At 47.1% G+C, this 12,650-nt stretch overlaps 3 protein-coding genes across 4 annotated transcripts; 1 reads left to right on the forward strand and 2 right to left on the reverse strand.

The window, feature by feature from the left end:
• Positions 1–4,735: 4,735 nt before the first annotated feature.
• Positions 4,736–5,500, reverse strand: LOC6595554 (probable DNA replication complex GINS protein PSF2). Its single transcript, XM_002020605.2, has 2 exons — positions 5,244–5,500; positions 4,736–5,186 (listed from the first exon to the last, which is right to left on the reverse strand). Exons 1-2 carry the CDS (start codon positions 5,486–5,488, stop codon positions 4,820–4,822), a joined length of 612 nt encoding a protein of 203 aa, XP_002020641.1. The 5' UTR covers positions 5,489–5,500; the 3' UTR covers positions 4,736–4,819.
• A 1,583-nt stretch (positions 5,501–7,083) lies between these two features.
• Positions 7,084–11,538, forward strand: LOC6595553 (alpha,alpha-trehalose-phosphate synthase [UDP-forming]). Of its 2 annotated transcripts, XM_026988967.1 has the most exons (6): positions 7,089–7,169; positions 7,539–7,708; positions 8,929–9,469; positions 9,539–10,431; positions 10,492–11,113; positions 11,192–11,538. In XM_026988967.1, exons 2-6 carry the CDS (start codon positions 7,575–7,577, stop codon positions 11,429–11,431), a joined length of 2,430 nt encoding a protein of 809 aa, XP_026844768.1. In that variant the 5' UTR covers positions 7,089–7,169; positions 7,539–7,574; the 3' UTR covers positions 11,432–11,538. The 2 variants fall into 2 exon arrangements, with proteins under 2 accessions (XP_002020640.1, XP_026844768.1); XM_002020604.2 differs by having other exon boundaries at positions 7,084–7,708.
• Positions 11,539–12,642, reverse strand: LOC6595552 (protein YIPF6). Its single transcript, XM_002020603.2, has 5 exons — positions 12,580–12,642; positions 12,303–12,522; positions 12,053–12,224; positions 11,824–11,981; positions 11,539–11,760 (listed from the first exon to the last, which is right to left on the reverse strand). Exons 1-5 carry the CDS (start codon positions 12,595–12,597, stop codon positions 11,648–11,650), a joined length of 681 nt encoding a protein of 226 aa, XP_002020639.1. The 5' UTR covers positions 12,598–12,642; the 3' UTR covers positions 11,539–11,647.
• Between the last annotated feature and the right edge of the window lie 8 nt (positions 12,643–12,650).

Below are 12,650 nucleotides of genomic sequence, written 5' to 3' on the forward strand. Positions count from 1 at the left end.
GCCGATCGGAGTGCGGCATGTCTTTTCGTGATCGGGAGAGTCCTGACAATCGATTGCCATCGGAAAAAGGGACATCCATTTTTCCACGATTTTTGCAAAAAATCATGATGGTTACATCATTAAATTTGCCAAAAATCGGCCTCATTTTCATAGTCGAGATTTTGATGCCGTTTGATTCTCTGGATCCTCACGATCCTGGGAGAGTTGATCCTGCACCGATCTGGCCCTATTTACCTGAGATATAGCCTTCCGAAGATTTGCATATCATTAAAATACTATTACTTTATTTAGCTCTTCCTTTTATCTTGGCAGGTCGCAACCTCGGGTGGCTAGGAATGCTTCTTGCGTGTCGTGATCACCGATTAGCCCACCACTGTTTACCAGGGGTATCACCCTTTTGGCCTTCCGGTTCATATGACAATGACGGCTGTCCACTCCAGAAGCCTGACGCCGGACACTACGCCGTACGCCTCATGGGACATGATTCCTGACGAGCGAGGCTGTGTCCTTTGGCTCCAGCAGGACAGAAGCGCACCCCTTGCAAGACTCTAGCCAAACAAGCCATCGCCATCCTTCGACCTGTCCATCGAAAACAAGACTTTGACTATGCATCCAACGGATGGGCTATTCCGGCTACTAGAACCTAGAAAGATATCCTTATTGTTAGGTTTAAGGATATACGCGTCTATATATTTAGATAGTAGATACAAATGTTTTCCAATTGTTTATTTGTTTATACTAAGCTAAGTTATGATGAATAAAACCATTGAAAAATCATCCTTGCTGTATCCTGTTTCGGGGAAAATATGACGGGGAATATAGGGAACAAAAGAGCAGAAAATATTTAATATTTTTTGTTGGGGAACATGTCCTTGATCCTTGAGAAGGACTCCATTAAATCAGGGACATTTTTTAGAGCACAGGAAGCCGTCGCATGTCCTGATCGGGCAACAATTCTGGGAGAAAACCAGATATATGTATGTATCTGGCGAAAATATCCTTGGTCCTTGGTCCCTGATAAGGACTCCATCGAATCAGGGACATTTTTTCGATCTCAGGAAGCCGTCTCACGCCCAGATTAGGCAACCAATAACGGAGAAAACAACAAAAGTTTTTGTTGTCAATTGTTGTACAACAAATTTCTGTTGTTGTACAACTATAACTCTCAACATGCGATCGCTCAAGTGGCCACGAACGAGAATTTCAAAACTGGAATACCAGGCGAACAGAAATCAGCAGCAAGCAACTTTAGCGATTGAAAAAAATTCTGTGGCATACTTTTGGGGTTTGAAAAACATGTTAATAAAAATTAAATCAAAATTTTTTTTAAAAATAAGCTACCTTCTGTTGATTTCTGTTTGCCTGGTATCCCAGTTATCATATTCTCGATTTTGGACATTTGAGCGGCCGCAAGTTTAAATTTGTTGTTGTACAACAATTGTACAATTGACAACATTTGTTGTTTTTTCCAATATTTGTGGCCCGATCGGGACGTGCAACGGCTTCCTGTGTTCAGAATAGCTTCCTTGTCAAGGACGAAAGATCAAGGATACTTTCTACAGACAAATATACTTTCTTTTCTCTTTTTGTGCGGCCCGATCGGGATGGACCCTGCCATGGCTTCCTGTGCTCTAAAAAATGTCCCTGATTTAATGGAGTCCTTCTCAAGGATCAAGGACATGTTCCCCAATAAAAAATATTAAATATTTTCTGCTCTTTTGTTCCCTATATTCCCCGTCATATTTTCCCCGAAACAGGATACAGCAAGGATGATTTTTCAATGGTTTTATTCATCATAACTTAGCTTAGTATAAACAAATAAACAATTGGAAAACATTTGTATCTACTATCTAAATATATAGACGCGTATATCCTTAAACCTAACTATTAGGATATCTTTCTAGGTTCTAGTAGCCGGAATAGCCCATCCGTTGGATGCATAGTCAAAGTCTTGTTTTCGATGGACAGGTCGAAGGATGGCGATGGCTTGTTTGGCTAGAGTCTTGCAAGGGGTGCGCTTCTGTCCTGCTGGAGCCAAAGGACACAGCCTCGCTCGTCAGGAATCATGTCCCATGAGGCGTACGGCGTAGTGTCCGGCGTCAGGCTTCTGGAGTGGACAGCCGTCATTGTCATATGAACCGGAAGGCCAAAAGGGTGATACCCCTGGTAAACAGTGGTGGGCTAATCGGTGATCACGACACGCAAGAAGCATTCCTAGCCACCCGAGGTTGCGACCTGCCAAGATAAAAGGAAGAGCTAAATAAAGTAATAGTATTTTAATGATATGCAAATCTTCGGAAGGCTATATCTCAGGTAAATAGGGCCAGATCGGTGCAGGATCAACTCTCCCAGGATCGTGAGGATCCAGAGAATCAAACGGCATCAAAATCTCGACTATGAAAATGAGGCCGATTTTTGGCAAATTTAATGATGTAACCATCATGATTTTTTGCAAAAATCGTGGAAAAATGGATGTCCCTTTTTCCGATGGCAATCGATTGTCAGGACTCTCCCGATCACGAAAAGACATGCCGCACTCCGATCGGCTGACGGATAGCAGAAATATAGCCTACGGAAAAGCCAGTATAATAATGAAATGCAAAATCCAACTCTTCGGAAAGCTATATCTCGGGTAAATAGGGCCAGATCGGTGCAGGACCAACTCTCCCAGGATCGTGAGGATCCAGAGAATCAAACGGCATCAAAATCTCGACTATGAAAATGAGGCCGATTTTTGGCAAATTTAATGATGTAACCATCATGATTTTTTGCAAAAATCGTGGAAAAATGGATGTCCCTTTTTCCGATGGCAATCGATTGTCAGGACTCTCCCGATCACGAAAAGACATGCCGCACTCCGATCGGCTGACGGATAGCAGAAATATAGCCTACGGAAAAGCCAGTATAATAATGAAATGCAAAATCCAACTCTTCGGAAAGCTATATCTCGGGTAAATAGGGCCAGATCGGTGCAGGACCAACTCTCCCAGGATCGTGAGGATCCAGAGAATCAAACGGCATCAAAATCTTGACTATGAAAATGAGGCCGATTTTTGGCAAATTTAATGATGTAACCATCATGATTTTTTGCAAAAATCGTGGAAAAATGGATGTCCCTTTTTCCGATGGCAATCGATTGTCAGGACTCTCCCGATCACGAAAAGACATGCCGCACTCCGATCGGCTGACGGATAGCAGAAATATAGCCTACGGAAAAGCCAGTATAATAATGAAATGCAAAATCCAACTCTTCGGAAAGCTATATCTCGGGTAAATAGGGCCAGATCGGTGCAGGACCAACTCTCCCAGGATCGTGAGGATCCAGACTGCCGAACGGCATCAAAATCTCGCCTATGAAAATGAGGCCGATTTTTGGCAAATTTAATGATGTAACCATCATGATTTTTTGCAAAAATCGTGGAAAAATGGATGTCCCTTTTTCCGATGGCAATCGATTGTCAGGACTCTCCCGATCACGAAAAGACATGCCGCACTCCGATCGCCTGACGGAAAGCAGAAATATAGCCTACGGAAAAGCCAGTATAATAATGAAATGCAAAATCCAACTCTTCGGAAAGCTATATCTCGGGTAAATAGGGCCAGATCGGTGCAGGACCAACTCTCCCAGGATCGTGAGGATCCAGACTGCCGAACGGCATCAAAATCTCGCCTATGAAAATGAGGCCGATTTTTGGCAAATTTAATGATGTAACCATCATGATTTTTTGCAAAAATCGTGGAAAAATGGATGTCCCTTTTTCCGATGGCAATCGATTGTCAGGACTCTCCCGATCACGAAAAGACATGCCGCACTCCGATCGGCTGACGGATAGCAGAAATATAGCCTACGGAAAAGCCAGTATAATAATGAAATGCAAAATCCAACTCTTCGGAAAGCTATATCTCGGGTAAATAGCGCCAGATCGGTGCAGGACCAACTCTCCCAGGATCGTGAGGATCCAGAGAATCAAACGGCATCAAAATCTCGACTATGAAAATGAGGCCGATTTTTGGCAAATTTAATGATGTAACCATCATGATTTTTTGCAAAAATAGTGGAAAAATGGATGTCCCTTTTTCCGATGGCAATCGATTGTCAGGACTCTCCCGATCACGAAAAGACATGCCGCACTCCGATCGGCTGACGGATAGCAGAAATATAGCCTACGGAAAAGCCAGTATAATAATGAAATGCAAAATCCAACTCTTCGGAAAGCTATATCTCGGGTAAATAGGGCCAGATCGGTGCAGGACCAACTCTCCCAGGATCGTGAGGATCCAGACTGCCGAACGGCATCAAAATCTCGACTATGAAAATGAGGCCGATTTTTGGCAAATTTAATGATGTAACCATCATGATTTTTTGCAAAAATCGTGGAAAAATGGATGTCCCGTTTTCCGATGGCAGTCGATTGGCAGGACTCGCCCGATGGCGAAATGACAATTCCGCTGTCGATCACTGCTGCAGCGGACGGAACGCCACATTGTCAACTCAGCGACACATCAGCGGCATCATGGCTATGGTCCGCAGCAGGAAAGCCAATGGCTGCCACAGAATCATCCGCGGAGGGGGTACGGATGGCAAGCGGACTGGAAAAGCGGAGAAAACAGCGTGGGACTCAAGGAAGATGGCCATGGCAGTGTCCGGACCAGGTTGGTCCAATTACCGCTGATACAAAGTCCAGAGCTTGTAGCTAGCCACTTGTCCAGGTTGGCTGCAACACTGCTGGGTGGCTATTTAGCTCAATCTCTTTTTTAATTGACATCTACTTATGGTTGATTAGTTTAATTTATGAATATGAGTAAACCATGACTTCTATCACTGCGAAAAGAGCGAATTGCTTCCTGGTCCCGTACTCGAACCAGCCATCGAAGCGCTCAGCATAGAAGTATCACGCTGGGAGGCTGTGGCCGTTCGCTGGTAGCGCGCTATGTGATCGAGGGAGTAGGGCAGAATGGGACGCACGCTGTGTATTTCCAGGAGCGTCAGGTTATCCAGCTTGGCGTATGTGCCTTCGCCCTTGATGAAGGCATCGATGGAGGTGCGCAGCTTCGACTCGCGAATGTCAAATATATCCTTGATGACAGTGCGTAGCTCCTCACAGCGAGGCACATCATCCGGTGCGGTGCTCATGACCAATTGGGCCACAACCATGTAATGCTCGGACGGCATTTTGGTAAAGAATCTGTGTGGGGCCAGACTATAGAAAGAGCTTTCTGTACCGATATGAAATGTAACTTACTTGGAGCGTTTCTCTTCTTCTTTGATCTCCTCGAGTATGTCCATGTCCATCCATTCGGGCGGCACTATGCGGCACTTTTGTTGTTTTCTTAAATGCGTTGCCATCCACAGGGGTACGAACACAGGGAAGCCGGCTCGGAACGGGCCCACCGAGCCATAGATAAGGTGCAGCGGCTCGTTGGAGAAGTTGGGAATTATGCTTATCATGCACTTTTCCCCAATAAACTCAATAATGGCCGGATCCATGGCTGGTTGGCTCTTTTGTTGTGGATATAAACAATTCAATTTGATTGGTATGGGCACACTTTTGAAAATACGTTCACACTTAGAGAATGGAATTTCTGTCTATCGAAAAGATCGATATGAAAAGTGCTAGGAGAGCAGGTTTTCAGCCCTGGTAAATATTCGGCCGTTACAAGTTCCAAACAAGCGTTATACGCGCAGCGCACCTTTGCTTACATCACGAATATCAGGGCCCGACGTAGCTTTTGTCGCCTCAAACTATTGACGCATGTGGCAATTATGGCTACAACTATCAAAATGTGCAAGCGTAATGCATCGACCCTTGGCCAGAGGTTATCAGTTATGGACCGCCCGAAGCGCAGCTGCATCGAGCACACCTTACCTTACAAATCTGACTAATTTGTGCTCTTGATTTGAAGTGCAAATTTGTTATTGCAGATTCCGATTCTGATTCCAGCAACTATTGCCAGCCGCCAGCCACCAGCAACCAATCACGTAAAACGCAAGCGGAGCGTCGTGATAAGCGCATGAATACCAAACATGATCAAGTGATCAAGTTCAGCAGAGTTTTCCACTTAGTATAATCCAGCCAAAACAAATCCCCTTTGCATCACTCCGCCTGCAACCTGCAATTAACCAACTCAGAATAAGAATCTTGTAAAGTGCATTAGATAAACAGAATGCAGGCGCAGAGAGCGGACAATATCTTATCAGTGGGATAGCAAATAACAATCATCTCAACCAGGTGGGGAGGAAATGACGGTCAATACAAGGTTAGTTCTGTGGGATCGCCGAAATGATTTAAGATCCAGGTATCGCACGGCACTGTACTCTGTTTCTGCCTTCGCAGACTGCAGACTGAAGACCGCAGACTGCAGACTGCGGGGAACTACAAACATAAACGAAACCCGAAAATAGAAATAAATATAAATATTCTATGTACTTTTCGGATGTTCTTTAGAGAGCATCCAAACTAAAGCTTGTTTACGCTTCGATTTGTTGACTTATCGCTAGGAAAGGCAATATTGCCACCGCCATCGATCTCTGGGCAGATAGGGATGGGAAGGCGGCGGGCGGCTGCTGTTGCCGTGAAACATTCTCCACTTGATAATACCAGGCGCGGCCAGTTAATTCTAGAAAAACTAGCACGGATTTGCCTGCCGGCAAACTGCGGCTCCGAAACCCCAATATAACATATTAAAACCTCGATCGTAGACCCTTGAGGGATCCTGTCACAACCCAGGATGCAAGTGGGTCAAAAGAGAGACTTTGGATTGGTTCTTACTTGATTCTTTTCTCTGGCCATAGCCAGGCGAGCCAGCGAGTGGAATTAGCAGACTCTGGCACGTTTCACACACTCGTAATCAGTTGGCTATACTAATAGACTAGAACGCTGGACTATTTTCTGATAAGCCATAAGATGAGATGAGAGGAGAGGGCTGTGGGCTCTAGGTTCTGGTCTCTGAGTGGACGTGGACTGTGGAACCCAAGTGGGAGGTGGAGAGGTGGGGTGGGCTCGATGCGCATCAATTTTTAGCAGAAAAGTGCGACTTGAGCGAGTAGTTGGCTTAGTACTTGTCTATTTTTGGCAGGGTACGGAGCTGCTTCTGGCTCCCGCGAGAAAACTATATCTCAACGCTGCTAGGAAAACTGGAAACAGTTTTTCCAAAGTCTCCAACACAGAGTAGGTTCATCCGTAAGCGAATTGCACTGGACAGATAAGGCGAAAGCCCTCGGCAGTTGCTCTTCAATTTCAATCAGCATTCGAAAACGTTTTCGGCTCCTGGTCGTGCGCTCTTGTCTCGACCGTCTATATAAGTATAGGCGATAGAAGAGGCTCACTGATAGATCGTCAACGTCCCAGGTCCAGTCAGTGCAGTTCATAAGGTCCAACAGGCAGGTGTTTATTCTCCACATTCCCATACCATCCCCGGCTGTTATAAAAAGCGATCTCACAACCAATTTAGTCACAAATTATGTGCTAATTTTGGCCCTTTGCATCCTCGAGCAGTTTCTATCAACGTTCCACCAACACATTCTAAATCGATCGTAGAGCATCTCGAGCTGATTCTCAGCGGAACGGAACAAAATGCCCGACACGGAGATCATTGTGACCAACGCCGGCGAGCCCTCAACCAAGGCCAGCTTGATCGTTGTCTCGAATCGCCTCCCCTTTGTGCTGGTTCGTAATGCCAAAACTCAGGAGCTGGAACGTAGGGCCAGGTGAGTGATATCTGATATATCCTTGTAAATCAACGACTATTCAAGTGACTATAAGATGAGAGTATCTGAGTTAAAATTGTGTTAAATATTGTTAATTTCCTTTACGTAATCGGACAGAGGCTGAATATTCATTGTATGAGAATATCGACTAAACTGTTCAAAAAGTTTAGAAATTATTAACTAGCCCTAAAGGTGGACTTGCTCTGATCCAATCCAATCCAAGTCGATTTCACAATTTGAACGCTGCAATAAGGACAAGCAAATATTTAGTTCGGATTGCACCCATACAAAGAAAACCGATTAATTATATTCAATAGAAAATAATACGAATAATTCAAAAGTTCCATAGTTTTTATTGTCAATATTGAAGAGGTCGACTTTCAAAGTTTTGTCAAGGCAAACTTTCATGTTCGTCGCACTCCAAAAAGACTCCAAGTAACCCAATTCAGATCGCAGGCCTATAATTTGCATTGAAGATAAGCAACCTGGCCGCCACCCAATCCCAATCCCCGATAGGGAAATCAACCTAACTACCTATGCTTCAGTTCATCCACGAGTAGCAGTTGAGGTTGTTTCGACACGCATGCCTTATAGGTTGTCAACCTTATCAGCGGAGAACACGAACACACACAGGGATGGATGGAAGCGAAGGGAACTGAACTGAACTACAGCCAGACGGGACCAGAGCCCAGACCCATGGAAGCATATGAAATTAGAAAACAAATTCAATACGAATGGCGGGCGACGACGACGACTCGCCTTATCAGCGAGGTCTATTACGCGTTTTTGACCCTTCTAGAGTCTGTGAAAGGGGTCAATACTAGTCAGTCGGAGGGGCATTATATCAAACGGAACGGAAGGCGAGAATTGAACCTGACACTGAAAAAAGTTCGTCACGTGTATGGAATGGGGGCTGGAGAAGGCGAAGCAACAGCTCCCCGACCTATGCCAGGAACGAAGTTACAGCCGTAGTCGGTCTTGAGGTCTAAGCATTCGATTGTCTCGAGGGCAGTCCGGATCCAGAGACCCGTAGCTTGTTTACAATTGCCGTTTGAGGCGCTGATTTTATGAGCTGGCTCCTTATCAGCGATCTGGTGTCGTGCACTCTGCATAAAATGGGCGGGATATTTACAATCACATCGACGTAGGCGCGAGTCTGTATGCGAGTATGTGGCACACCTTATAACGTTCGCTTCTGTTCTGCTCTGTGCTTATTTCAGTGCCGGTGGCCTCGTCACTGCCGTCTGTCCCGTGGTTATCAAAGGCAAGGGTCTCTGGGTGGGCTGGTCCGGCATCCATCTTGAGGACCCCAACGAGGCTATACCCGAGTCGAATCCGAACGATCAGACCCCCACCGCCGGCCTCAAGTCTGACCAAGTCGTCTCGGTGAACATCGACGCGAAGATTTTCGACAGCTACTACAATGGATGCTGCAACAAGATGTTCTGGCCGTTGTTCCACTCGATGCCCGGGCGGGCGAACTTCGGAGGGGTGCACTGGGCTGACTATGTGACGGTGAACAAGCACTTTGCAGTGCGCACCATCGAGGCCCTGGAGAAGTGCCTGGCCAATAATCGGGGCAGCGAGAAGAGTCCGCCGATTGTGTGGATCCACGACTACCACCTGATGCTAGCCGCCAACTGGGTGCGCGAGCATGCCGAGGAGAAGAACCTGCCTTGTCGTCTGGCCTTCTTCCTGCACATCCCGTTCCCACCATGGGACATCTTCCGCCTGCTGCCCTGGTCCGATGAAATCCTACAGGTGCGCCTCCCTATCTTCCGCCCCATTCTTATCCATAAATCCGTCCTTTATCGTTTCTTCGTTTTTTAGGGTATGCTCGGCTGCGATTTGGTCGGGTTCCACATACAGGACTACTGTCTAAACTTTGTGGACTGCTGTCAGCGGAGTCTGGGTTGTCGCGTCGACCGGAATAACCTGCTGGTGGAGCACGGCGGGCGCACAGTACGCATCCGACCACTGCCCATTGGAATTCCGTACGAGCGGTTCGTGAACTTGGCGCAGAACGCACCCAAGGTGCTGAAGACCTCGAAGCAACAGATCATCCTGGGTGTGGATCGACTGGATTACACCAAAGGCCTGGTGCATCGTTTGATGGCTTTTGAGGCGCTGCTCCTGAAGTATCCGCAACACAAGGAGAAGGTGAGCCTGCTCCAGATCTCGGTTCCCTCGCGCACAGACGTCAAGGAGTATCGCGAGCTAAAGGAGGAGGTCGATCAGCTGGTCGGCCGCATCAACGGTCGCTTCACCACTGCCAACTGGGCACCCATCCGCTACATCTACGACTATGTGAGCCAGGACGAGCTAGCCGCCCTCTATCGGGATGCGGCCGTGTGCCTGGTGACACCTCTACGTGATGGCATGAATCTGGTGGCCAAAGAGTTCGTTGCCTGCCAGATCAATGATATTCCAGGAGTCCTCGTAATTTCGCCCTTCGCCGGTGCAGGGGAGATGATGCACGAGGCACTGCTCTGCAATCCGTACGAGGTAAACGAGGCCGCCGAGGTCATCCATCGTGCCCTCACCATGCCAGACGACGAGCGCGCCCTGCGCATGGCACGTCTGAGACGTCGCGAGGCGGAGTGTGATGTCAGCCACTGGATGCGTTGCTTCCTCAAGGCCGTAGGCGCTTTGGAGATGGATGATGTGGGAACCACCACCATGCAGCCTGTCTCTGTGGATGACTTCGACGACTACTTATTGAAGTGAGTCGAATGTGACAGGGTTAAAGAATCCTCTCTCCAACTAATCCGTTAATCAATTAGATACATCGGGTACAATCACAAGCTAGCACTGCTGCTGGACTACGACGGCACCTTGGCACCGATTGCTCCGCATCCGGATCTAGCCACGCTTTCGCCAGAGATCAAGAATGTCCTTTACAAGCTGTCCAACCACTCCGACGTCTATGTGGCCGTCATCTCAGGCCGCAATGTGGACAATGTAAAGAAAATGGTCGGCATCGAAGGCATCACATATGCCGGCAACCATGGTCTCGAAATTCTCCATCCAGACGGCAGCAAGTTTGTCCATCCCATGCCCATGGAGTATGAGAAGAAGGTCAGTGATCTTCTGAAGGCTCTCCAGGATTCGGTGTGCAAGGACGGCGCCTGGGTGGAGAACAAGGGGGCACTGCTCACATTCCACTACCGGGAGACGCCCAATCATTTGCGCGGGGACATGGTGGATAAGGCGCGCTCTCTCATGGAGAAGTACGGCTTTCGGGCAACGGAGGCGCATTGTGCCCTGGAGGCTCGTCCTCCCGTTCAGTGGAACAAGGGTCGCGCCTCCATTTACATTCTGCGCACATCCTTCGGTGTGGACTGGAACGAGCGTATTAAGATTATCTATGTGGGTGATGATCTTACCGATGAGGATGCCATGGTGGTACGTACAGAGAGCCAGCACAGCCCCACTCTGGGAAATCAGCTTAAAAAATAATCCAATCCTTTAATCCTATAATAGGCACTCAAAGGAATGGCGAGAACTTTCCGAATAACCTCGTCGGACATAGTCAAGACCGCAGCCGATCATCGCCTGCCCTCGACGGATTCCGTGTACACGCTCCTCAAATGGGTGGAGCGACACTTTATGGGTCGGAAGGCGCGGGCCAATTCGTTAACCTACAGGCCGACCAAGGGCGATGGCGTGCAGATGCAGATGTCGCTGGAGGTGGCTTCGACGGCGAACAATCTGGACGTGTAGTCTCATATATACTCGTGCATACTCGGATATACATATCTGTGCCCTCATAGCTCTGATAACTTGTAAGATTTTAAGAATAAACAAACAAAAATTGTAGCTTAAACAAATTTACAATTGATTAGGGGTTTCATTTTCTTTGTTTTTGTTACTCTATGGAACGTTCACTGTTTTTCTTTCCGGTTGATTTAAACACTAAGCGATGCATTAGAAATTGACCTAATTATGGGACAAGACTAGCCACGATATGATAAAGAAGAACAAGAATATTGGATAGACTGCGAGCGGTTTGCGATGCGGAGGCTGACTCTGGCCCAGGAATATAAACGAAGCTGCAATGGAAGTCAACGGCAGATTAGTCAGACAGTCCATAGAGTAGCTAGAGTTCAACTCACCGTACGTTGCCCAGGCAAAGCCCATGGTGGTGGTGACAAAGCGCAAAAAAAAGAGCAGCCGTGTCTGTGTGGAAAGCAGGATGATGCGGCAAACAATCAGGGAAATGGCCACGGGCGTCAGACAATAGCCCAAGACGCAAACGGACTGGAAGAATGAGCTGCATGTGCAAAAATATGTCAAATAATCATGTAAACATGTCTATGGAATTGTTGAGTAAATAATACACACATATTGCCACCTAGAAGCTTGGAGTTGAGTGTAACAATGGCAGCTCCTATCCACACAATGACAAAGACCTGTGCAAATTCGGGGCCATTATCGGACATGCTGTCGGCGGAAGAGGAGCCCTGCAGTATGGTGGCCATAAAGGTGCACAGCACCAACGGACCCCACAAATCCCCTGAAACGGCAACGAAAGGTTATGAGTAAACTGCTTACGACTACACTTCCTGGTAACGAGCACACTGCGATGACGTACAATCACGCAACAGACTTGACTTCTCCTTCGGGTAGAGAACATGGTAGAATTTTACGCCCACGGCTCGTATATCCCTGAGCACTGTCTCCTTGATGGGCTCATCCAATGTGTTGTAGTCCGGCACTCCATTCTGCGATGTTGTCGTTGTGGTTCGTTTGCCTGGTATGGACATGTCTCCCTCCAAAGAGGGCGACGGCGACGTGTTTACATCTTCGAACATCTGTGAAATCATCACAAATAAGTTAGGGTCCAATTTTGTGACACTGTCCGTACTCACATCCAACTTGGCATCCATTCCAATCGTATTATTTTTGATAAATTAAATTACGTTAATATTAATATATTGTA

This window comes from Drosophila persimilis, unplaced genomic scaffold (genome assembly GCF_003286085.1).
Source record: "Drosophila persimilis strain 14011-0111.01,24,50 unplaced genomic scaffold, DperRS2 tig00000191-arrow-pilon, whole genome shotgun sequence".
NCBI classification, from domain to species: domain Eukaryota; kingdom Metazoa; phylum Arthropoda; class Insecta; order Diptera; family Drosophilidae; genus Drosophila; species Drosophila persimilis.

Excerpts from the sequence above, each read along its gene's own strand:
- LOC6595554 (XM_002020605.2), bottom strand. The coding sequence starts at position 5,488 with ATGGATCCGGCCATTATTGAGTTTATTGGGGAAAAGTGCATGATAAGC. Across the intron at positions 5,187-5,243 it reads GAAGAAGAGAAACGCTCCAA|ATTCTTTACCAAAATGCCGT; the intron begins GTAAGTTACATT and ends GGCCCCACACAG.
- LOC6595553 (XM_002020604.2), top strand. The coding sequence starts at position 7,575 with ATGCCCGACACGGAGATCATTGTGACCAACGCCGGCGAGCCCTCAACC. Across the intron at positions 7,709-8,928 it reads GAGCTGGAACGTAGGGCCAG|TGCCGGTGGCCTCGTCACTG; the intron begins GTGAGTGATATC and ends TGCTTATTTCAG. Across the intron at positions 10,432-10,491 it reads TTCGACGACTACTTATTGAA|ATACATCGGGTACAATCACA; the intron begins GTGAGTCGAATG and ends TTAATCAATTAG.
- LOC6595552 (XM_002020603.2), bottom strand. Across the intron at positions 12,225-12,302 it reads GTCAAGTCTGTTGCGTGATT|GGGATTTGTGGGGTCCGTTG; the intron begins GTACGTCATCGC and ends TTGCCGTTTCAG. Across the intron at positions 11,761-11,823 it reads CTTTGCCTGGGCAACGTACG|CTTCGTTTATATTCCTGGGC; the intron begins GTGAGTTGAACT and ends CTTCCATTGCAG.